Source organism: Danio aesculapii, chromosome 4 (genome assembly GCF_903798145.1).
Source record: "Danio aesculapii chromosome 4, fDanAes4.1, whole genome shotgun sequence".
In the NCBI taxonomy this organism is placed as follows: domain Eukaryota; kingdom Metazoa; phylum Chordata; class Actinopteri; order Cypriniformes; family Danionidae; genus Danio; species Danio aesculapii.
In genome coordinates, this window is record NC_079438.1 from 54915285 (window position 1) to 54940539 (window position 25255).

At 37.6% G+C, this 25255-nt stretch overlaps 1 protein-coding gene across 7 annotated transcripts in view; it reads left to right on the forward strand.

Moving 5' to 3' along the window:
* The window catches only part of dgki (diacylglycerol kinase, iota), a 123512-nt gene that overhangs the window by 56617 nt on the left and 41640 nt on the right, over positions 1-25255 (forward strand). For 5 of the 7 annotated variants that reach the window (XM_056456139.1, XM_056456142.1, XM_056456140.1 and 2 more), the window contains exons 2-3: positions 20920-21028; positions 23699-23794. In XM_056456139.1, coding sequence (XP_056312114.1) covers positions 20920-21028; positions 23699-23794 — 205 coding nt within the window. Of the gene's footprint in view, positions 1-9339; positions 9448-20919; positions 21029-22810; positions 23375-23698; positions 23795-25255 lie in introns of those variants that run through there. The other 2 variants (XM_056456143.1, XM_056456144.1) reach the window with 2 other exon arrangements.

A 25255-nucleotide genomic window follows, 5' to 3' on the forward strand; every position in this document is an offset into this window, starting at 1 on the left:
CCGTGGCAACAGGAGCACAGAAGATGCCGTCTCCATAGCACTGCACTCTGTCCTCACTCACCTGGACAATAAAAACACTTATGCACGAATGCTGTTTGTTGACTTCAGCTCAGCATTCAACACTGTCATAACCCTCTAAGCTACTGATCAAACTCAGAGACCTGGATATCGACACGTCTCTCTGCAACTGGGTTATGGACTTTCTGACTAACAGACCTCAGAATGTTAGATCAGGCCACATCTGCTCCAACCACCGTCACACTCAACACTGGTGTACCCCAGGGCTGCGTGCTGAGCCCCTTCCTCTACTCTCTCTTTACCATCGACTGTAGGCCTGTGAACAGATCCAACACCATCATCAAATTTGCAGATGACACCACAGTGATTGGTCTAATCAGCATAATGATGAGACTGCCTACAGGGAGGAGATACAGCATCTGGCCACCTGGTGCACCGACAATAATCTGCTCCTTAACACCAGCAAGACCAAGGAGCTCATTGTGGACTTCAGGAAGGGACGAACAGGCTCGCATGATCCCATCCACATTAATGGGATGGCCGTTGAGCCTGTCTCATCCTTCAAGTTCCTGGGGACCCACATCTCAAAGGACCTTTCCTGGACCACCAACACCTCCAGCCTGGTCAAAAAGGCTCACCAGCCCAGCCTATTCTTCTTGAGGCAACTTAAGAAGAACCAGCTTTCATCAGCCGTCTTGTGAACTTCTACCGCTGCACAATAGAAAGCATCCTGACCAACTGCGTCACAGTCTGGTATGGAAGCTGCTCTGTTGCTGAGCGTAAGGCACTGCAGCGGGTGGTGAAAACTGCCCAACGCATCACAGGGACTACACTGCCAGCCATTGAGGACATCCAGAAGAAACACTGTCTGCGCCGAGCACGCAGTATTCTTAAGGACACCTCTCACCCTGCTCACAGACTGTTTTCTCTCCTGCCTTCCGGCAGGGCGCTTCAGGCTCCCCCGGACAAAAACCAGCAGACTGAGGAACAGCTTTTTCCCCAGAGCTGTCTCCCTTTTGAAACTCTGCCCCTCACTGACTCTTTTGCCTCCCCAATACACCCCCCACATTCCTCTAACTTATACTCCTCACAATCACTGCACTGTTTAACATTGCACATTTAAAGTTTGCACATATTCATTGCACTGATTCATTTATTGAACTGTACATACCCACTGCACATGGACATTTGTAATTATGTTTATCTGCACACTCCTGATTATTAATAGCATCCTGTACTATATTCATTTATTGTAAATCTGTCATAGCTAATACAACCTGTATATAATGTTGATAGTACATCCATCTGTAAATATCACCATAGTTTTTCTATAACTGCACTTTATAACTTATACCTGTATCCTGCACTTGCTGCTATTGCACTGCTGTTAGACCTAAACTGCATTTCGTTGCCTTGTACTTGTACATGTGTAATGACAATAAAGTTGAATCTAATCTAATCTAAAAAAAGCTGATGTGTTTACATGTAATTTGTGCATGTGTGTAAACAGTAACATTCTGTAGTGCATTTAGTAATTGCCCAGAAGGCACACAACATCATAAGACGTTAATATTAGGTTAGATTTAGGTTGTGATGGTCAGGTGACCAAAATTCAATGTCTAGCTATGTCTAAGGACAACGTTATTTTGATTTCCAATAATGACGTCAAATGACGTTGATATTTGGTTGATTTTAAGTTGTTAGAAAGTGAAAAATCCAACGTCGAGCCAACATCATGTTTAAGAGTCAAATACTGACATTTATTCGTCAGGTATGGCAACCAAAATCCAACATCTGATATATTTCATAGTGGTAACGTCAAGCTGTGTCAAGCTGTAACATCATTAGGCGATGATATTTGGGTTGTGTTTAGGTTGACGTTGACGTTGGCCTGACGTTGAGTTCTGACGTCAATCCGATTTTCATTTCCAAACAAAAAGCAGTGAAAAAATGTTGACATTATCAGAATTGCGATGAAAACGTAGCCCTATATACATTTCTGGAGATCGTGAATTATGTAGCCAGAAGTACATTTGGCTGCATTTCATTATTAAAGGAACGCTACGAGGTGGTATTACGCCGTTCCTTTTAGTGCTTACCAGCTGACCGCTTACCTCTGAATAAACGGCTTTCCGGCTGTTACAAGTTTGTCCAGTTAGCACACCGTCGGTAGACTTGAGACACAGAGAGGAGATGACCACGATGACCGGGTTCAAGCCCAGTGAAGAACAGTTCCAGAAGGCAGGTAAGACAAAAACAGAATAAAAAAACAAGTAAATAACAGGGTGAGAATATGGTAAATCTGAAAACATGGTAAAAATCAGCTGAGGGCTTTTCTTTTTCTGGATTGCTTTTGAAAACACTGTTGGTAATAGGATCAGAAACCTTTACCAGAGTAACACTCTACAAGCAATGCACTTTGAATCCATCTCATGTACTCCTCCCATGTTATGATCTCTTACCTTCTAGTAGAAGATACAGAACCTTCCGTTGGAAGTGGAATAGACTTAAGAACTTTTTTTCCCCCCTTGTCAATCAGACTGTTGAACACTGATCGATAGTGAGCATGTTTTTCTTCGTGTGCTTTGTGAGTCCACAGAACATTTCCCCTTGAGGGACGCTAAAGTATACAAACAAACAAACAAACAAACAAACAAACAAACAAACAAACAAACAAACAAATCTTCTTTCCATTAAACAGAAATTGGGGGAAAAACATACAGGGGGGCTAATAATTCTGACTTTGTGCTTCTACCTATAAAGGGATTAAAAGAAGCATTTGGGAACAGACTGTCAGGAGAAAAGGACATGCAAACACTCTCGCAAATGTGTCTATTGGCAGAGGGAACGCTCAGCAAAGACAGGACGAACCAAATGACTTCTGAGGGATGACAGTCATTAGTGTAGTGGAGGGAAAGTGTGTGGTCGCAGCGGGAGGTTGGGTGGTTATGGATATAAATATCTGTGCTCTGTTGTTTGGGGAATTCAAGCGGGAAAAGCCCAGGCTTCCTGTCTGACCGCTATACCAGCAGGACGGGAGTATTGTACTTTTATGCACAATACTTTCAGTGCATGTAAACTAATGTGGTACTGTGCATTGAATAATGTGTAAGTGAATCCATAAGTAGCCGTGCGCATAATCATGCACTTAAAATGTTCCGAATTAAAGAAATATTTGGGTCTTTCAAGCTATTCTTGGTAGTTATATGAGAGTATATATGCTAAAAAATGTTGGGTTGTCTTTTATGTATTCAAACTGTTTATATTTACTCTTTTTTTTTTGCTCATTTATTTGTAACCTAGCTTATTGGATTTTTTTTCTCATTTTCAGAGGATATGTGTGTTTAATAAATTAATTAATTAATGTATTTACTTATTTATTTTTAATACATTTTTATTTATTTAATAAATTTATTTTATTTTATTTTATTGCGTGGATAATAAGAAAATTGTGACTGTCTGTAATTTATTTTATTCTATATTATATACTCCTATGTATGGTCTTGTTTAATACTGATAAAAATGCTGGGTTGTTAGGATGTTGGGTCAAATATGGACATATCAAATGTTGGGTTACTATTTTTTTCTGTTTCAAATTTAAATGACAGTTTTTAACCTAGTGGTTGTATTTGTCTATATTTAACCCAATGTTGGGTTACAACAACCCAGCATTTTTAAAGAGTGTAGTATATTTCTAATGAAATGCTACAGTAGTAGACTAATAGAATTGTGTTCTGTACTTTTTTACGCAATACCTTCAATACTCTTGTAAAAATAAATTGACTCAATTTGAATTTAATTTAACTTTATTTTATTTTATTGTGTTTTATTAATTAATAAATTAATAAAAAATATTTTATTTTATGTATTAATTGATTTTAATTTAATTTATTTTAATTTTATTTAATTTGATAAATTGAATATATTTAAAATTTATTTTATTTTATTTTATTTTATTGTGGGGATAATAAGAAAATTGTGACTGTCTGTAATTTATTTTATTCTATATTATATACGCCTATGTATGGTCTTGTTTAATACTGATAAAAATGCTGGGTTGTTAGGATGTTGGGTCAAATATGGACATACCAAATGTTGGGTTACTATTTTTTCTGTTTCAAATTTAAATGACACTTTTTAAACCTAGTGGTTGGATTTGTCTATATTTAAACCCAATGTTGGGTTACAACAACCCAGCATTTTAAAGAGTGTAGTATATTTCTAATTAAATGCTACAGTAGTAGACTTATAGAATTGTGTTCTGTACTTTTTTACACTATACTTTCAATTCTCTTGTAAAAATAAATTGACTCAATTTTAATTTAAATTAGCTTAATTTTATTTTCTTGTATTTTAATAATCAAATAAATTATAAAAAATATTTTATTTTATGTATTAATTTATTTTAATTTAATTTATTTTAATTTTATTTAATTTTATAAATGTAATATATTTTTAAAAATATTTTATTTTATTTTATTTTATTTTATTTTATTTTATTTTATTTTATTTTATTTTATTGCGTGGATAATAAGAAAATTGTGACTGTCTGTAATTTATTTTATTTTATATTATATACTCCTATGTATAGTCTTGTTTAATACTGATAAAAAAATGCTGGGTTGTTGGGATGTTGGATCAAATATGGACATACCAAATGTTGGGTTATTTTTTTTTTCAGTTAAATTTAAATGACAGTTTTTAACCTAGTGGTTGTATTTGTCTATATTTAACCAAATGTTGAACAACGTTGAACGTTGAACAACCCAGCGTTTTAAAGAGTGTAGTATATATCTAATGCAATGCTACAGTAATTGACCAACATAATTGAGTTCTGTACATTTTATACACAATACCTTACTCTTGTCAAAAAAAATGGACTAAATGTGATGCCATGCATTAATAAAACTTGTAGATCCATACAGTAAGTGGCCCTAGTGCAAATAAACCTGCGCTAAAAATGCAATCTCCCAGTTAGCAGTCCATTCAGAATTTGCATGCATTTTATTATGCATTTCCTACATGCTGTTATCAGAGTTAAGCTAGCTGAAGCAATCACTGAAGATGTGCTGATCTTTTATCTGTCAGTGAATCAGGCGTTATCTGGGTCTTCAAGAATGAAGGCGAGATCCTGAGAAGGATAGCAGGAAAGTTTGTTCTGTATGTGTGAAAAATGTCATGTTGAAGCACCCGTTGCAGATTCCAGTGCCATCTGATCTTACTGTTATAGTCGGAGTAGTCTTGAGATTTGAGGTACACTGGTACACTGAATATCGTTCAGTATTTATTTCCAATAAAACATTCAGTCCACTGAAGGAAACACCCATATATAATTGGATCTGCCCACGGATATGTCCACCTACATCTTACTTCCATTTCTTCCCCATGATCCGGTCACAAGTGTGATGTATGTGCTGAGTTTGCGCGCGTGTGTGTGTAGTTTTCCTGCCATTGTCAGTGGCTGTGTGTGTCAGGCTGCAGTGACAGAGCTCAGGGGCGAATAAGAGAAATGTGTCTCCATCCGGCACACACATGAACACAGTCACAACAACAACAACATCACACACACACACACCCCCACATATAAATACTAAAAGTCCCTGACCTGTGGCGGATTCTGCCCCAACACATACAGCACTGAATGACTAACACGTTTATTCAGAAAACATTAGCGTAGATGTAATGGTTTAGAAACTACATCCTTGCCTTGGGACAGTAGTTTGCAGAGTTTGAAAATGTTGAATTTTAGCAGCCGGTTTAATGCTGATAGGAGCACTTTGTTTTGGGAGGAATATGTGTGTATGTAGCATACAGAATCACTAGAGCCATCTGGAAGATTTTACAAGCAGTTATTCATTCACCACAAGAGCGGGGTCAGTGGACCACAAGAGAGGTCCTTTGAAAACTTTGAATTAGTAGATGGTTGTAGATGGGTGATTGTTTATTTATTATTGGTTTTAATTCCGTTCATTTTAATTCATCTGTATTTCTATAGCGCTTTTACAATGTAGATTGTGTCAAAGCAGCTTAACATACAAGTTCTACGAAATTGAAACTGCGTCAGTCCAGTTTTCAGAGTAGAGGTTTAGTTCAGTTCAGTTCAGTGTGGTTTAATTCTCATTGCGGAAAGCCCAAAGACCGAAGAGCGAATCCATCGATGCGAAGCTCCACAAGTCCCAAACCAAGCAAGCAAGCCAGTGGTGAGGAACAAACTTAACCAATTGACGAAAGTGAAGGGGAATAAAACCTTGAGAGAAACCAGACTCTGGTGGGCACGACCATTTCTCCTCTGCCTAATTTCTTGTGCAGAGCTGCAGTCTGGGCGCTGGAGAACGCTGGATGTCCATCGTGGAAAAGCTGCAGCTGTTCATATGAATAAAATGTTCAAAAATCGAACACTTATGCATAGAAAGACTCTTGGGACTTCAACTAACTGTTAATTTGTTAACCAGATAACAAGATATGTCCTAAAACACGAAGTGCTGTTAATGTGCTGTGTGATATGCTTATCTAGAATGTTCCGTATTGCTTCTCGATACACACTTGCGTCCTTCTGTTCTTCATGTTCTTATCAGGCTACTGCTGGCTTCAGATAAAAGCGCAGAGATTGAATTAGCGCTAATCACTGATCTGCCCAAGATTCCTCGGGCTCGCGGGTCTCGCGGGAACTGCACGCATGTGTTGTTTTGTTACACTTACTACCTTTGGCACATCTTATTTCTCTCGCTTAAAATGCTGAGTCTCAGATCTTAATCTCTCGAGCAAAAAAGGGAGGCATGAGAAAAATGGTTTGTGTCAAGGACGACCTGCTCTGTTGAGAATGAGGAGAGGAAGAAAAGATTGTGTTGTGGAGACGCCTGTAGCCTTGAGGAACTTGGTAATGGTAGAGAAGCTGTCCTTCAAGAGCATGATCGCCAGGGCCCCACGGGCAGGAAGAATCACAGCGAACACACTGACCCAGTTAGAGAGCCACAAGGAGAAACCGAGGAAGCAGAAGTGTGAGAGAGGAAAAAAGAGAGGGAGAGAGTTACAAGATCAGAGAGTCTTTTCTTGTAAGCAATTCCGACTGATTGCTTTCAGATCTTTCAGGTCACTTGGTTGGCATCACTGGCGAAAAGACGGATATTAGACTTGTTTTTGCAATTCAGTTCATCTTTTTATTTCATGTTTATTTCTATAGTGCTTTTACAATGTAGATTGTGTTAAAGTTGAAACTGCTTCAGTCTAGCTTTTAGAGTTGAACTTCAGTTGAGTGTAATGTAAATGTCACTTTTGAAAGCCCAAACACAGAAAATCCAACGAAAAGTCCCAAACCGAGCAAGCCAGTGGCGACAGTGGCGAGGAAAAAACTTCACCGGTTGACGAAAGTGAAGCAAAAAAACCTTAGGCTAGCTCACGGGATCAATGTGAAGACTCGTCTTTTACTGGGGTCTTTAAAAAATCAGTCTCACAAGTCTAGCAATCACAAGCGTAATCAAGAAAGAACTTGCTGGTGTACGTAACAATAACAACTTGGATCCAAGGACTTTTCAAAGTCCGGACTCCGGTCGGGATCTGGATGCGGAACCCAAGACCTAATTTGAACCCTCTTCCGTTCATATTTCAAGACCTCCTAATTGCGTTGGTAGCGTTGTCACAATACTGGAAATTTGGTACCAATTGGTTTTTGGCAATTTTCTGCTAGCATTAAAGCACTGTTTAGCTCGTTCTTCAACACTGCTGATTGGCCATTGTGTTCACGTGCTAAACAGAAATGACTGTGATTGGCCGTGAAGGTCATCGGTTCACCACTCTTCACCGAGTGCAAACACAGATACATGGACACTGGAGCGTTTCAAAGCTGCGAAGATCAGACCTTAATGGTGGAAATTCCAGTATCGTGACAACACTAGTGTAAGGTAGTAAAAGTTTGGATTTACTAATTTATTAAACCCATATTAGACTTGTAATATTGTTAGTTTTTTAATGACTGTTTGGCAATGGTCCCATAATAAAAGTGAAGACGGATTTAATCAGCTTGGAGACCGCCACAGTAGTAGAAAGTTGATCTTCTGGAACACCAATAATCCTTACGTTAGTCAGACGAGATCTTTTTCTAGTTCTAGAATCTTCTAGTTTTACCACAGTAGCCAAAAGAGAGTCAACCTTTTCATGTTGCACAGTGATATCATCCAAACATGTGGAAAGAGAATGTTCCATATCCTTCACCGTACTTTTCAGTGTCGACATTTCAGTTTGCATCGATACCATCATGTTAGACAATTTAAGTTAGACAATTGAAGTTCACTTTTGATGGTCGATAAGTAATCACCTAGCAGGGACCGTAGTTCAGAACGAAATATTCCACAGCGGAATGAACAACCAACTATTCTAGCATATGGTTCCAACAGCAACCCAGTACTGGAAAACACCCATAAACTCTAATTCATACACATTCATACACTACAGCCAATTTAGTTTATTCAATTCACCTATAGCGCATGTCGTTGGACTGTGGGGGAAACCTGAGCACCCAGAGGAAACCCAGGCCAACACAGGGAGAACATGCAAACTCCCCACAGAAATACCAACTGATCCAGCTGGCACTCGAACAAGCAACCTTCTTGCTGTGAGGTCACAGTGCTAACTGCCGAGTCACTGTGCCGCTCCAAAAAACAAGTTTTGCTATAGCCAGTTTTTCTCGACTTTTGGCATTGAGGAAAGATTTGCACATTTTGAATTCAGACTTTAAGAACTAAGAGCTCCTTACAAAAATCTTTACATCATCACCCTATGAGGTCACCAAATTAGGTCACATCCTGTTCAGTCACTAGAATGGGACTCCAGTCAGTCCTAGCAAAGTCCGTCAAATACTTAGTCAGACTGACGGGTCACTGGATAAAGTGTCCCTTTGTAACAAGTCGCCCGTGGATTGTCTTGCAGGAGGTCAACTTGGGTTACATAATAGACCTTAAAATAGCTCTGGGTGCTAGACGTGGGGCTGACCTTGTGGTTTGGTTCTCCGGGGGTAATGATGGCGTTGATGATTGTGAGAGATTCTGGTCTGTCTCTGGTGACAGGACAGGATCTGACACCCCATACACGCCTCCAGGATCTCAGGTGTCCTCAGTCAGGTCTCAACTATCTGATGATCTCAGCGCCTCATTGGCAGAGGGACTGGTGGGATGGAGGGTGTGTGTTTTAGGCATGCTTTTGCTCTAGGAGGCAGCCATGTGTAACAGTGATGTCAGCCTAGCATGCACCAGTGGAAGTACCTGTGCAATTTCGGATGCCGCTGGAGGAGAAGTAAGAAGTTAGTAAAGGAGGACACCGGTGGAGAAGTGGAAATGGAAGGATGATCAGGGCCCAGAAAACATTAGAGGAGAAGCGAGTATACGGAAAAGGGCGCAAGCGGAAGGTGACCTGGTATCACAGGCTTCTGGGCTACAGGTTAGTGGTAATCACTTCAGCTTAGGCATGTGCCGGTATCACATTTTCATGCTGCGATTAATTGATTGAGCTTTTATCACGGTATACGGTATTATCACGATATTGTAATTTTACTAGAGAAACAGGTAAAAAAACACAAAAAACTTCAGTTTCGTCAACTTAGTAACTTTAATAACTTTTTAATTAACTAAAAGTACTTCAAACATTTAAATACAAATAAATATAAATAAAACAATACACAATATAAAAGTAAACTTGAGCAATTATATCAAAGTGAATGTGCAAAGGGAAACCGTCTTCGATCAGCAATCGTGGAATGAACTGCCAACTATTCCAGCATGTTTTATGCAGCAGATGCCTTTCCAGCCACAACCCAATATTGGAAATCACCCATACACACTCATTCACACACACTCATACACTACAGTCAATTTAGCTTATTCAATACACTATTCACTCAGCCTATAATCAATAATAAACATAACAAAAACTGCCTGCTAATGCATAGGTAAATCTTCAAAGGGAACAGTGTTACATTTTAACCTTTCACCTCATCCTGCTTGCTGTTTCACTATCTAAACAATGAAAACATAATATAAGTCAAATTTGTTTCATTTTGATATTTGATTTACACTGTCTCTTTTGCAGAATATCAGTTTTAATAACCAATAATGGCCATTATAACAGTTTAACGTACATTAAATTTAAACGATAAAGGTAAGCAATCAGTCAATGTCCAGAATCAGTGTATGTGGTCACATAAATTAATATATTAGCTTATCTTTGCACTCAGCCAAAACAGTTAACTGAGAACAAGTGATTCAAAAGACATAAGAATTGTTAGATAGAGACAACAAGACGAATTCAATATCACGTTTAACAACTATAGTGAGATAAGATCACCCAGCAGATGAACTGTCTGACATGCACTATTCTCTGACCTGGGGTTTATGCTCACCCGCTGAACTAGTGGCTGCAGCTCTGGGCAGAGAGTGTGTGGTCACGTGATTTGCGTTTTTAGCCGTGTACTAGAATGAACAGAGAACTTTTCAGAATCGCTAAATGAAACGCCGGTGTATTTCCCGCGATTTCTCTGCGCCTCCCTTGCGTTTCTTCTCTCTGACTCTCGACTATTTTGACAAATACACACAGACGACGCACGCACGCACACACGAGTCCAAAATAGGAGTTTGTGATTGGGCCAGCCCAATGTCAATACCGAAAAGAGCCAATGGGCTGCACAGTGTCGCATGGACCGGCCCGGTCTGTCTGTCCGGGAAAAAAGCATCTACTTTAGAGAGTCACAGATCACAGCAGCGTCAATCAATAAGGCAGAAAAAAACGATAGGCTGCTAAGCCTTTTATGGGCCGATCAAATCATAAGACGATGATCAGCCCGGCCCAAAAAGTACGTCGGCCCACCGGGAAAGTGCCCGGTCTGTGTGTGAGGATTATAGTGCGGTGGCAGCGGCGGCACACAGGGCTTCTACATGTGGGGATTGTTTACATCAGAGTGCGCATCAGTTCTGCGCAGCATATACGCAGTGTTTCTTCAAGCGGTTGATGGAAAATAAGCTAAGGCGCGTTTTTAGAATATAAATTCGGATCTATTATTTTTCACGGTATTTTGAAGCGCCCGCGATAACAATATCGTGCATATTCATTACCGTGATTTATCGCATTACCGAATACCGGCACAAGCCTACTTCAGCTCCATGGGGGTTCCTGGAGGTCAGGGTATTTCTGCAATATTTTAAAACTTCTATTCCAGGCATTGAAAGTCAGGGAGTTTGGTATTTTTATTGTCCAATCATGGAATATAACACTGTAAAACCCAACAATCAACTTTATCCAATTAAATGAGTGCAGTCAACTCAAAATTTATTGAGAGTTAATTCTACTCATTTGAAAAGAGTTTTGAACTCAGTGTTGAAGGTAATGAGTTAATTAAATACCTCATTACTTCAAATTAAATGGAGTCAGTTCACAGTACTCATATAGATTTTTTTTTTTTACTCAAATGGTTTGTAGCAATCGGTTTCCTCAAATGGTTTGAGTTGCCTTGACTAATTGGGTTTTACAGTACTCAGTTGGTTTGAGTTCTCTTCATTTATTGGCTGTTACTGTGCTCAAATTGCTTTATTTACTCAAATGGATTAAGTTCACAGTACTAAGTAGGATTAGTTTTTTCATTTAAATGATTTGTTGCAATCGGTTTCCTCAGATGGTTTGAGTTACCTTAACTTTTTAAAGTGCAGGGATTCTTGTTATTTCAATAATATCTATTACAGGCATTGAAAGTCAGGGATTTTATTATTTATATTGTTTGGTCCAATCATGGAATAATAAGGATTTTTTGTTATTTTAATAATATCTATTCCAGGCATTGATATTCGGGGAGTTGTATATATTTTTGGTCCAATCATGGAATATTAGGGATTCCTCTTATCTTAAAAGATCTATTCCAGGCATTGAAAGTTGGGCAGCTTTATATATTTATTTTGTCCATTCATGGAATATTAGGGATTCTTGTCATGTTAAAAGATCAATCCCAGGCATTGAAAGACAGGGAATTTTATATATTTTTGATCCATTCATCGAATATTAGGGAGTCTTGTTATTTTAAAAGATCTTTTTCAGGCATTGAAAGTCAGTGAGTTTAGTATATATTTTGGTCCAATCATGGAATATTGGAGATTCTTGTCATCCTAAAAGATCTATTCCAGGCATTGAAAGTCAGAGAATTTTATATATTTTTGGGTCAATCATGGAATATTAGAGATTGTTGTTATTTTAATAATATCTATTCCAGGCATTGAAAGTCAGGAAGTTTTATATATTTTTGGTCCAATCATGGAATATTAGAGATTCTTGTCATTTTAAAACTTCTACTTCAGGCATTAAAAGTCAATGAGTTAAGTATATTTTTTTGGTCCAATCATGGAATATTAGGGATTGCTGTTATTTTAAAATATCCATTCTAGGCATTGAAAGTCAGTAAGTTGTATATAATTTTTGGTCCAATCATGGAATATTGGGGATTCCTCTTATTTTAAAAGATCTATTCTAGGCATTGCCTATGCCAGAGTAATTGGCGGTTCATTTCGATGCAGTGACTCCTAATAAATCAGGAACTAAGCCGAAGGATAGTGAGTGAGTGAATGTTTACGTGATTTTCCTGTTGATTATGGCTAGTTTTTCATTGCCATTTTATTCCTTTCCCATTTTTACCTGTTAACAAACTGTCTGTGGCTCAGCCAATCACTTGTGGATATTGTGGGAACAAATCCCAATATTGTGACCTAAAATAACTGATTTTTGTGCCATTTCTCATGTTGTTTTGCTGTGACAATCAACACAAATTTGCTCATCTTCATCTTCATGACCTTTTCAAGAACCATTGGTCTCTGATTTATATGAAGTCAACACTGAACACTTTTTAGTATAAAGCCTAATGAATCATTTGAATGAGACATGAATGACTCAACAGTAGCATTAGAAAGATCATTATGAAGTTGAAAACATTGAGCGATTGATACAACGAATGCAGCATTGTTCAATTAGGCTTTGGGTGTGATGTCAATTTATATAGCGCATTCATCGTCCATACACTCAAAGAGCTTCACAATCATGAGGGGGTATCTCCACTCCACCACCAGTGTGCAGCATCCATTTGGATGATGGGACGGCAGCCACAGGACAACGGCGCCATTGCGTCCACCACATACCAGTTATTGGTGGTATGAAGAGACAGTGATAAAGCCAATTCGGTGATTGGGAGGCCATGATCAGTAAGGGCCAATAGAGGGAATTTAGCCAGGATGCTGTGATTACACTAGTACTCTTTAAGAGAAGTGCCATGGGATTTTTAATGACCACAGAGAGTCAGGACCTCGGTTTAACATCTCATCCAGAAGACGGCGCTCACTGACAGTATAGTGTCCTCTTCACTATATTGGGGCATTAGGACTCACAGACCCCTCACAGGTTGAGCACCCCCTGCTGGCTTCACTAATACCACTTCCAACAGCAACCTAGTTTTCCCATGTGGTCTCCCATCCAGGTACTGACCAGGCTCAGATCTGCTTAGCTTCAGTGAGTAACCGGTCTTGGGTGATATGGCTATGGAAGTTGAATGATATTTAAAATAAAACAATACAGATGGCTCAGAAAGAATGTGAAAAGTCTGGCCAAAATCGGTGGCAATAAAAAAATGGTATGCTCCTCTAAATTTAGCTTTATTTTGCAATGCTAATTTTTTTAAGGTACTCCTCAACACCAGTCATGGAAATTCAGCTTTATAGTCAGTGAAAGTCAGGCGAAAGTCATGCAACTTGACATCTTAAAGTAAGTACTCCACTTTTCTCTCTCTCTCTTTCTTTTATTGAGATGGAGAGTGGGCGGCGCAGAGATGATATCATAGCCGTGTGTATGTGGGTTGACACCTGACTTAAAGCATGGAGGGAGTTTTCAGCCCACGCACAACTAACAAAACCTAATTGGCCGAGACAATGGGAGCGGGGACAAAGATTATGATGCTGACAACAAGATTTAAGACTTAAATACACCAACGGTGGCGTGTGTTGGACTGTTGCCATGACTACGCAGGAGGGATGGTATTACTGCAGGGTATCGTAGGAGGGAGGGAGTGAAATTGAACACATATCCCCTAGATCCACGCATGTAAACCCTCTGTCCATCTAGTGCAATATGGTGATGATATATATTGTATGGACAAAATAAGAAGTAGGGCTGCACAATATCTCTTTTCAGCATTGATATCACAATGTGTGCATTGGCAATAGTCACACTGCAGGATTAGCAATATATAGTCAGGGTTATAGTTGACCAGTAGCAAGCATGTGATAAATGGTTACACTTTGCAGTGACTCCACAATGTTACCAAAAATTAGATGCTTTGCATGAGTTTTTAAAGCATATGGAAGCATTTTAAGCCAGTTTAATGCATTCAGGCACAATAATATACAATGCTTATAACTTTTAAGATAGTTTTATTGAATTTATGTACACTTCCTGACAAAAGTCTTGTCGTCGATTGCAGTTGTAAGAGCAACAAATAATAACTCGTCTTCTAGTTGATCATTTGAAGAAAGATTTCTCAGATGAATCATCTGTTGAACTGCATCTCAATCAAGACCTATTGGAACCCGCATGGACCCAAGATTCTCATAGAAATCAGTCAAGTTTGGTCAAGGAAAAATCATGGTTTGGGGTTACATTCAGTATGGGGGTGTGCGAGAGATCTGCAGAGTGATGGCCACATCAACAGCCTGAGGTATCAAGACATTTGTGCTGCCCTTTAAATTACAAACCACAGGAGAGGGCAAATTCTTCAGCAGGATAGCGCTCCTTCTCATACTTCAGCATCCACATCAAAGTTCCTGAAAGCAAAGAAGGTCAAGGTGCTCCAGGATTGGCCAGCCCAGTCATCAGACATGAACATTATTGAGCATGTCTGGAGTAAGATGAAGGAGGAGGCATCGAAGATGAATCCAGAGGATCTTGATGAACTCTGGGAGTCCTGCAAGAACACTTTCTTTGCCATTCCAGACACAATATTCATTCTGTTTCCATTGCACCATGACTATTCTATAATGGACATTATTTCTGTTCAGTGACAAGACTTTTGTTAAAGCAAAGTCAGACTTTACTGTCCTAATTAAATAATGAAAAATCACATGATCATATTTTATTGTGGTAAAATAAATGTAATCTAGAGGCCTTTGCCTTTCATATAAGGCACTTCTGATACCAAATGATCAACTAGAAGTCAAGATATAAATTTTTTTTCCTAAAACTTGGATAGGCGACATGACTTTTGTCAGGTAGTGTATTTACAATGAAGGCTGTTGTGTTATTTTTTGGATTTGATTATTTATTTTGTGCTTCTGAATACTAGTAGAATTTTAGTAGACTCCCAGATAATTCTAAAGCACTGTTTATTTCAGTTGTATCTTTGCTCTATTGTATTTATCAATGCTTGTTATTAGTTTATTATTATAGTTATGCAAGTAGTATAGTTTTGCTCTACAAAACCATCCCAATTACTTTAAATGGGTCAATTGGTGCTTATGAAAACACTGTTGGTTGGGTTTAGGGAAGGATCAGGGCGGGTCAGTCAATCGGTCAGTCAGTCATTCAGTCACTCAGTCGACAGAGGCCTCTGGTGGATTTACGTGACAACAGCAGGCGTGAAAGAAATTTGAGATCTGAAAAAGCGTACACAACAGCCTCTGGTGAATTCGCAAGAACTTCAAAAAAAAAAAAAAAACGTATCTCCTGGGACGTATTTGGTGCTCTCCAGAAATGTATATAGGGGTACATTTTCAGAATGAGTCTGGGTTGCAAAATTTTCAGCCTGCGACCCCCCCCCAAAAAAACAATGCCAGTGACTCGTGACCCCATTCAAATCTCTCCCTAAACAGAAATTGGGGAAAAATATGAAGGAGGGTAATAATTCTGACATCAACTGTATATAGTTGTTTGAATATGACTTGTATATCATGACGTATCATGATGTGAGATTGTAGCCCCTATGTCCATCTCTTTGGATAAACAGGCACTGAGCATGGCAAAATTAATATTGTCCGATGGTAAATGTCACACACATGCTCATCATGCGTCTGAAATCTCTGGGTGAAGCCAGACCTCTGTCAGAGCCAGTTTTAGTATATCTAATTCCATTATGGCAGTCTCGCTGATTGCTCTTCCTGTCTGTTTCCAGCAGCTCTGGTCGGCATGTGGCACATCCTTTATCTCAAATTGTGTTCCTCTCTGCCCGCGCACCATGCACTCAGTTGATTACTTTCCAGTGAAATGTTCTGCTGTCCATGAAATGACACTGTGTTTACCCAGGGCTGATTATACACCCTAATGTAAGGCGTCTTTAAACAGTGGACGTTGTTGATTGATTTGTTTAATGCCATGGAATAATATTAAACAGAAAGGCGTTATTCATTTACCTGACTGCAATGGAAAGAGGACACTCAACCCCTTCTGTCTCTATATCAACTCTAGGATTTAAAGGAACACTCCACTATTTTTTGTAAATAAGCTAATTTTACAGCTCACTCAGAGTTAAACTGTTGAATTTCACAGTTTTTTTAATGTGTTCAGCCAATCTCTGGGTATGGCGATCTCAGGAGCACATTTAGCTTAGCTTAGCATAACTCATTGAATCGGATTAGAGCATTAGCATCTCAATCAAAACTTTTGAATAAAGCTAATTTAATTTTTCATCCGTCTTAGTACACGGTGTACAGAAGAGTCAAGCTTTAAACTGGAAAGTTATTGAAACTGTTTTAGAATGTTTTGAGCAAGATGCTAATGGTCTCATTTGATTCAATGATCAACGCTAAGCTAAGCTAAGCTAAGCTAAAAGGGCTCCCGGCAGACCCGGAGATCATCTGAATGGAATTAAAAATAGTTAATTTCAACTGTTTAACTAAAAGTTATCCTGTTTACAAAAGAAGTTAAGTGTTTTAATCTGATTAGTGCAATCTGAAGCATTTAATGGAAGGAGGACATTGAAATATGTCTGTTTCTATGTCAGTCTTAGGATTTAAAGGAACACTCCACTTTTTTTTGGAAATAGGCTCATTTTACAGCTCCCCCAGAGTTAAACAGTTGACTTTCACCAGTTTATAAATTAGTTCAGCCGATCTCTGGCTCTGGCAGGGGAACTTTTAGCTTAGCTTAGCATAACTCATTCAATCAGATTAGACCATTAGCATCTCGCATTTAAAAAAAAACACTTTTAATTTTCTATCGGTCTTAGTACAAAATGTCAATAAAGAAGAGTCAAGCTTTAAACAGAAAAGTTGTCAACTTTTTTTTCTTTATGAGGTGCTAATGGTCTAATAGAATTCAGTGATCTATGCTAAGCTCCGCTAAAAGTACTCCCACCAGACTGGGAGATCAGCTGAATGGATTCACAAATGATACATTTCAGCTGTTTAACTCTAGGGTAGTTGTAAAGTGAGCCTATTTCCAAAAAAGTGTAGTATTCCTTTAATGCAAATAATGCAATCTTGAGCATTCAACATTTAACTCATCCACAAACACAAGGCTATTTATGTGTATTTGCTGTGGCCTTGACCACATTTTGGCATGTGTCAAACGCACATGTTATTCAACAGTGGCTCTATTTTTAGCTCCGAGGGTAAAGGTGCGCGATCCCTTGGCCCCGGCTCGCTTTACAAAAGAGCTCGTAACTGGACTCTCGCTTGTGTTCTTTCTGAACGGGATAATTTTAGCTGGGGATTTGAAACTTTCAGCAGGGTGTCAGGTGTACGGCCCACCATTTCCTCATCCGTTGTTCTTTTCACCCCCCGCTTTCGTTGCTTGTGTTGGGAGAGTGTGTAAAATTATACTCTGAGCCTGGGGTCACTTTCAAAAAGGGATGGCCATATGGCGAAGTGTGTTTCCTATGTTAAATACTGAGCTCTTTGGAAGGAAATCAGGTATTTTTTATTTTTGCACGTTTTAAAGGAATAGGGCACCAAAAAATCTAAATGACCTCATTTATTCTACCTCATGTGGTTTTTAACCTTTACGAGTTTCTTTCTTCTGTTGAGCTCAAAAGAAGATGTTTGGAGAAATGCTGGTTGTTGGGACTTCCATAATCGGAAAAATAATTACTATTGAAGTCAAAGGATGCCAGCTATCAGCATCTTTCATAACATTTTCTTTTGTGTTCATCAGAGGAATAAAACTAAAATACTATAGTAAAATACAGCAAATAATATAGTGTTTTTGAACCATACTGTAGTAAAGTACTTGCATTAATCAGTTGTGGTATGGTAACACAGCAACTACATTAATATAATAAATTATTCCCACAACTACATATCCTGTACTATACTACAAACATCACCGTTTACTGCAGTAAATATGAAAGGATACTACGGTATTTATTGCAGTTTATCAGTTCACTATCATTAATACTACAGTATTCTGTAGCATTTATTAACAAAAGGTTCTAAATACTATAACATTCATTCATTCATTCATTTTCTTTTCGGCTAGTCCCTTTATTAATTCAGGGTCACCACAGTGGAATGAACCACCAACTTATCCAGCATGTTTTACGCAGTGGATGCCCTTCCAGCTGCAACCCATCTCTAGGAAACATCAATACACACTCATTCACACTCATACACTACTGATAATTTAGCTTACCCAATTCACCTGTACTGCATGTGTTTGGACTGTAGGGGAAACCGGAGCACCCGGAGGAAACCAACGCGAATGCAGGGAGAACATGCAAACTCCACACAGAAATGCCAACTGACCCAGCCGAGGCTCGAACCAGCGACCTTCTTGCTCTGAGGCGACAGCACTACCCTTTTGTTTTGTGTTTACCTTATGATTAAATGCATAGCACGTCCGTCAGTTCCCTCCTCTGAATGAGCGAGTTTTAGTTACTTGTAGCGTTCATGCATGCAGCATCCCTGAAGGCACAGGACGTCATATTGACGTTGTACCCCAACGTAACGATTTTGTTTGAAAATAAATATCGGGTTGACGTCAGAACCCAACGTTAGGCTGACGTCAATGTCCAACTTAAAATCCACCTAAAACCAACCAAATGTTAACGTCTAATCATGTTACACCTTGACGTTGTGTGGACATTATCACTATGACATCTATCAGATGTTGGATTTTGGTCATTTTTCAACACAACTTAAAATCAACCAAATATCAACGTAATTTGAACGTCGAAATAACATCGTCCTTAGACGCTGGCTAGACATTGAATTTTGGTCACCTGATTTTCACGACCTAAATCTAACCTAGTATTAACGTCTTATGATATTGTGAGCCTGCTGCAATGGGTCACACCGATCGCTCAACGCAGAAGTGTAAGTCAGCGTAAAAATCAGGAACTCAATTCAAACCCTCACGCAGCCTACAATTATAATTAATGGTGATGTGCATACGTTTATTAATCCTTCAATGCGCTGTATTCAAATCTGCGTTTGATCTTGCGTTATTTCTTGATGTTTATTTGTATTAAAATTACAGGTTCTAAGTTATGTTTGTCAAAACCAAAAGTTTCTTGCAGTAATGTTTGTGTATTAATGCAAAGCAAATGACATTTGTCTCCCTGCTTTTTTGCTGATCCAAAACATGGTCCGATCCGTGACTTAAAAAACGTAATGTGATCCGATCCGTGAGATTTGTGATCCGTTACACCACTACACTGTACAAAAATGATATGATCAATTAGTCCTGACAGCATATGCTTTTAGTTTATTGTAACTTGTTAAACTAAGTTAATCATGTTCTAACTTAATTTTATAAGTTAAGCAAGCTGTTTTAAGTCAGTTTAACATAATATAAGTTCAATGGACTCAAAGTTAATTTGATTCAGCTTAAAAATTTAAGACAACCAGGATTTTCTTACAGTATAGTAATTGTTCAAGGGGGAAGTAAAGAGTAACTAAAAAATGGCAGAAATGTCATCTCCTTAATGCACCATGCGCAATTCTACTCTGTGTAAATGTGCATTTGAGTTGATCCATCTCTGTTTCTGGCATGGGATGATGGCCAGTTCTGTGGAAGAATCACAGACAGAGGAAGTGAGCACACGATACTGACTCATGCAAGTCCCTTGCTGAGACACACACACATATACACACACACATACACTACATCACATTTAAAATCTGCATCTAGCGAAATCTGCAACCATTTTTTTTTCATATTGTGACGCAGTTCCTGGAGAAACAGAATATTAAGTGAGATAACAGTGGCTTGTTTTCTCTACTGCGAGATGATTGGATGTATTTAAGTCAGCATTTCATTCAGAAAGATGGGGAAAATGGTGTGGGAAGAGTTATTACAGCCTAACAGACTCCTCCTCATCATTATATCTGTTTGTTGTCAAAACTGACAGCTGGAGGGGCGTGGCTAATATGTTAGCCCCGCCCAAAACCATCAGACAGACGTAATCTGAGCATTTAACCGAAAACAAACAGGAAGTGCATTTTCAGATTTCAATTTTAGTCACACCATTTTTTTTTTCTTAGTGACATGCACAGATGAATTGTTCAGCACAAAACTAGCAATGTGAGCTAGCAAAATAAATATGCTTAGTTTTGACTTCATGCGTACTTTAAGCATCATCTCTGCCTGCTTATATTTTACCATATGAGACACAGGCTCTCTTTGCGTGCAGGGAATTATGGGAACTTCCTGGCCAAGCAGACTGGTTAACAGATTGGTCTGGATCATTTTGATACTGGCACGAGGTAGACGGCCGTCTCCTGTTGTGTGTGTGTTTGTAGCGTGTTCCCACTTTAGCTTCAAGATGATTAGTCCTTTTATGCGCAGCAGCGAGGGGCTTATCCCAGATGTCAGTGCTTCAGCTCAGCAAGGTCTCATTATTTTCTCCTCGATGCGTTTACTCTTGCACTGAAGCTATTTTGTGTTGGTTCTGCTTTGCAGGAAAGCCATCTCGCGCTCGGGCCTTCAGCATTTGGGTCCGGCCCAGAATCCCTTCCCTGCTCTGAGCAACGGACCAGCCAAGGAGCTCCGCAACACCGTGGACTGGAGTGTAAGTGTTCTGCGTGTCCTATCTGCTTTATTATAGGAAAAATTGTATTATATGAAAATCCATAGTCAAATAAGGGACTCAAAAAGAAAAGCAACAAGATCAGAAGTCCAAAGCAGTCGAAAAAGCAAGTTTAAAAATGATTAAAAAGCCTTTATTAACATGGCTATTATTTTATGAACAGCACTGTTTTGCCTGCATCAGCGTGACAATCTTCAGGTGCGTCTGGAGCTCCTTTGAAAACTCAATAGTCACATGATCACATTGAATATCTAAACATTACAGGAAATCATATAAACAACACAATACAACACAGACATTATTAATTAAGTGAAGGAAGACAGGAAGGAGGGAAGGGAATGAATAAAAGGAAAAGGAAGGAAGGTAGGGAAGGAAGGAAAGGAAAAGAAAGGGAAGAAAGGAAAAGGAAGGGAAGGAAGAGAAGGAAGGAAAGGAAAAGAAAGGGAAGAAAGGAAAAGGAAGGAAGGAAGGAAGGAAGGAAGGAAGGAAGGAAGGAAGGGAAGCACGGGAAGGATGGAAATGAAGGAAAGAAGGAAGGAAAGTAATTAAGAAAGGGTAACAAGGGAAGCAAGGAAGAAAAGGAAAGAAGGAATGAAAGGGAGGAAGGAAAGGAAGTTAGGAAGGGAAGGAAGGAAGGAAGGAAGGAAGGAGGAAGGAAGGAAAGGAAGGAAGGAAGGAAGGTAGGAAGGAAGAAAGGAAGGAAGGAAAGAATGGAAGGAAGGGAAGGATGGAAATAAAGGAAAGAAGGAGGGAAGTAATGAAGGAAGGGTAGGATGGAAGGAAGAAAGAAAGGAAGCAAGGGAAAGATAGAAAGGAAGGAAAAAATGATAGAAAGAAGGGAGGAAACGAAGAAAAGAAAGGAAAGAAGGAAGCCAAGGAAGGGAGGAAAGGAAGGAAGGAGGGAAGAAAGGAAAGGAAAGGAATGGAGAGAAGAAAGGAATGAAAGGAAGAATGGAAGGAAAGTTGGACAGGAATGAAGGAAGGAAGAAAGGAAGGAAAGAAATTAAGGAAAGGAAGGAAGGAATGAAAGGAAGAATGGAAGGAAGGATGGGAAGGAAGGAAGGAAGGAAGGAAGGAAGGAAGGAAGGAAGGAAGGAAGGAAAGGAAGGATGGAAGGAAGTAAGTAAAGAAAAGAAAGAAGTAAAGGAAGGAAGGAAGGATGAAAGAAAGAAAAGAAGGAAAGGAAGGAAGGAATGAAAGGAAGAATGGAAGGAAGGATGGGAAGGAAGGAAGGAAGAAAGGAAAGGAAGGATGGAAGGAAGTAAGTAAAGAAAAGAAAGAAGTAAAGGAAGGAAGGAAGGATGAAAGAAAGAAAAGAAGGAAAGGAAGGAAGGAATGAAAGGAAGAATGGAAGGAAGGATGGAAAGAAATAAAGGAAGGAAGGAAGGAAGTTAAGAAAGGAAGGGAAGGAAAGAAAGAAAGGAAGGAAAGAAAGGAAGGATGGAAGGAAGGAAGGAAGTAAAGAAAACAAAGAAGTAAAGGAAGGAAGGAAGGAAGGAAGGAAGGATGAAAGAAAGAAAGAAAGGAAGGAATGAAAGGAAGAATGGAAGGAAGGATGGAAAGAAAAAAGGAAAAAAGGAAGTAAAGAAGGGAAGGAAGGAAGGAAAGGAAAGAAAGGAAGGATGGAAGGAAGGAAGGAAGTAAAGAAAGGAAGTAATGAAGGGAAAGAAAGAAAGAAAGAAAGAAAGAAAGAAAGAAAGAAAGAAAGAAAGAAAGAAAGAAAGAAAGAAAGAAAGAAAGAAAGAAGACAATAACAATAATAATAAGTATTATACAACATATTTCTCAAAAAGTAAATATGAAATGCATATAAAAAGGAAACCAAAGAAATATGCAGATATATATATTCAGTGTATCTAACAATAACACTGTCCTGAAACAGCCTATAAACCACTCAGCACCACCCAAAACAATAGATCAGTGCACTAAAGCTACTCTTAAACTTCATCATAAAGTTGACCTGATTAGCACTTGTAGGTGGCTCCAGTTGAAAGTGTTGCAGCATGTTTGTTGAAATGTAATGAAAGCCAGACAGAGAGTTTTTATATTCAGTTTGTAACATTCTAGGACTGTTTGTGCTGAGGATGAGGTTGTGTAATAGTTGTGCTTGTATCAGCACATTTGCGCTGGTAGGTGTGGTGTGTCGTGGCGGGTCCCGCCATGAAGTTTGGCATGGCAAGAGAGAGAAAGAGGTTAATCCAGGTGCGGAGTGTGCAGATGGAGCCCAGCGGGAGCTTCCCCTGCGTCTGCACTGGCCTTTCCTTCCCTGTGAGATCCTGACGGGACCAGAGCTGCCATCAAACATTCATGCGCCTTGCTAAAGCTGCTGTGTGTATGTCTGTATATGTTAGTGTTTGTGTACATGTTTGAGTGTGTGTGTGTGTGACTTTAAACTATAAAAAATGTTAATAAAAGTAATTTTTTCAAACTTTTCAAGGTAAAAATTTGTTGGTAGAAAAATCAAGATCACATAATTCAGTCATTCATTTATTTTCCTTTAGCTTTTAAGAGGTCGCCACAGCGGAATGAACCACCAACTATTCCGGCATATTTAATTGCAGTAATAACCAAAAATTAAAAGTGACAATGAAAGGAGACATTAGCATCCTGACATTAGCTTGACATCTAACGGTGGTGTGTGTTTGTGTTCAGGAAAACGCAGTGAACGGTGATCATCTGTGGCTGGAGACCAACTGCTCCGGTGAACTCTGCTATCTGGGTGAAGAAACCTGTGTGGCCAAGATCGCAGTGAGTTAAACAAGCTTCAGACTGATGCTGTTGATCGATACTGAAATACTTCACACTGTTTTAAACTGCAGTATCACACTCTCAGTCAGGCCAATTTATAATGGTGTCCTCCAGTGTTGTCTTTAATGCTCTAGCTTAGGGCTGGACAATATATAGTTTGAGCATTGATATTGCAATATGTGCATCTGCAATAGTCACATTGCAGGATTAGGTTATTTATTCAAGATTAAAAGTTATTATTATATAGTATATTTTTAACATTTTTATCTAATGATAACAATGTTATTTTATATTATTATTATTGTTATAATAATAATAATAATAATAATTATTATTATTATTATTTGTTTATTATAATAATAACTATTATTATTTATTTATTGTTATAATAATAATAATAATAATAATTATTATTATTATAGTTATTATTATTTTACTTTTTTTCAATTTAATTCACCTTTATTTGTATAGCGCTTATACAATGTAGATTGTGTCAAAGCAGCTTCACATAGAAGATCATAGTAAATTAAAACAGTGTAGTTCAGTTTTCAGTGTTTAAGTTCAGTTCAGTTTAGCTCAGTTCAGTGTGGTTTAATAATCAGTGTGGTTTAATATTTATTTATTTATTTATTTATTTATTTTTATCATTATTATTATTAACTACAAAATTTATTAATATATATTTATTACTTGTTTATTATTATTGTTGTTGTTGTAGTTTATTATTATTATTATTATTATTATTATTATTATTTAATTGTATTAATATTATTTATTTATTATTATTGTAATTATTATTATCATCATTATTTTTATAAATTTTATAACATTTTTATTATAGTTTTATTATTGTTATTATTTTGTTTACTTGTTTATTATTATTATTATTATCATCATCATCATCATCATCATCATCATCATCATTATTATTTTTTATGATTAATTGTATAAAATTTTTAATTGTTTTATTATTATTTCTTTATTAGTGTTATTATTTGTTTATTATTATTATTATTATTATTATTATTATTATTATTATTATTATCATCATTATTATTTTTTATGATTAATTGTATTGAATTTATTATTTTTTTTATTATTATTTCTTTATTAGTGTTATTATTTGTTTATTATTATTATTATTATTATTATTATTATTATTATTTGTTATAATTATATTTGCTTATTATTATTGTTGTTGTTATCATTGTTTTATTATGATAATTTAATTTTATTATTTGTTTATTATTATTAATATTATTGACATTATTATTGTTGTTATCATTATTTTTATTATGATTAATTTTATTTTATTTTATTATTGTTTTATTAATATTTGTTTATTACTTGTTTATTATTATTATTATTTTATTATTATCATTATCATTATTATTGTTATCATTATTTTGATTATGATTAATTTTAATATATTTTTATTCTTGTTTCTTTATTATTTGTTTA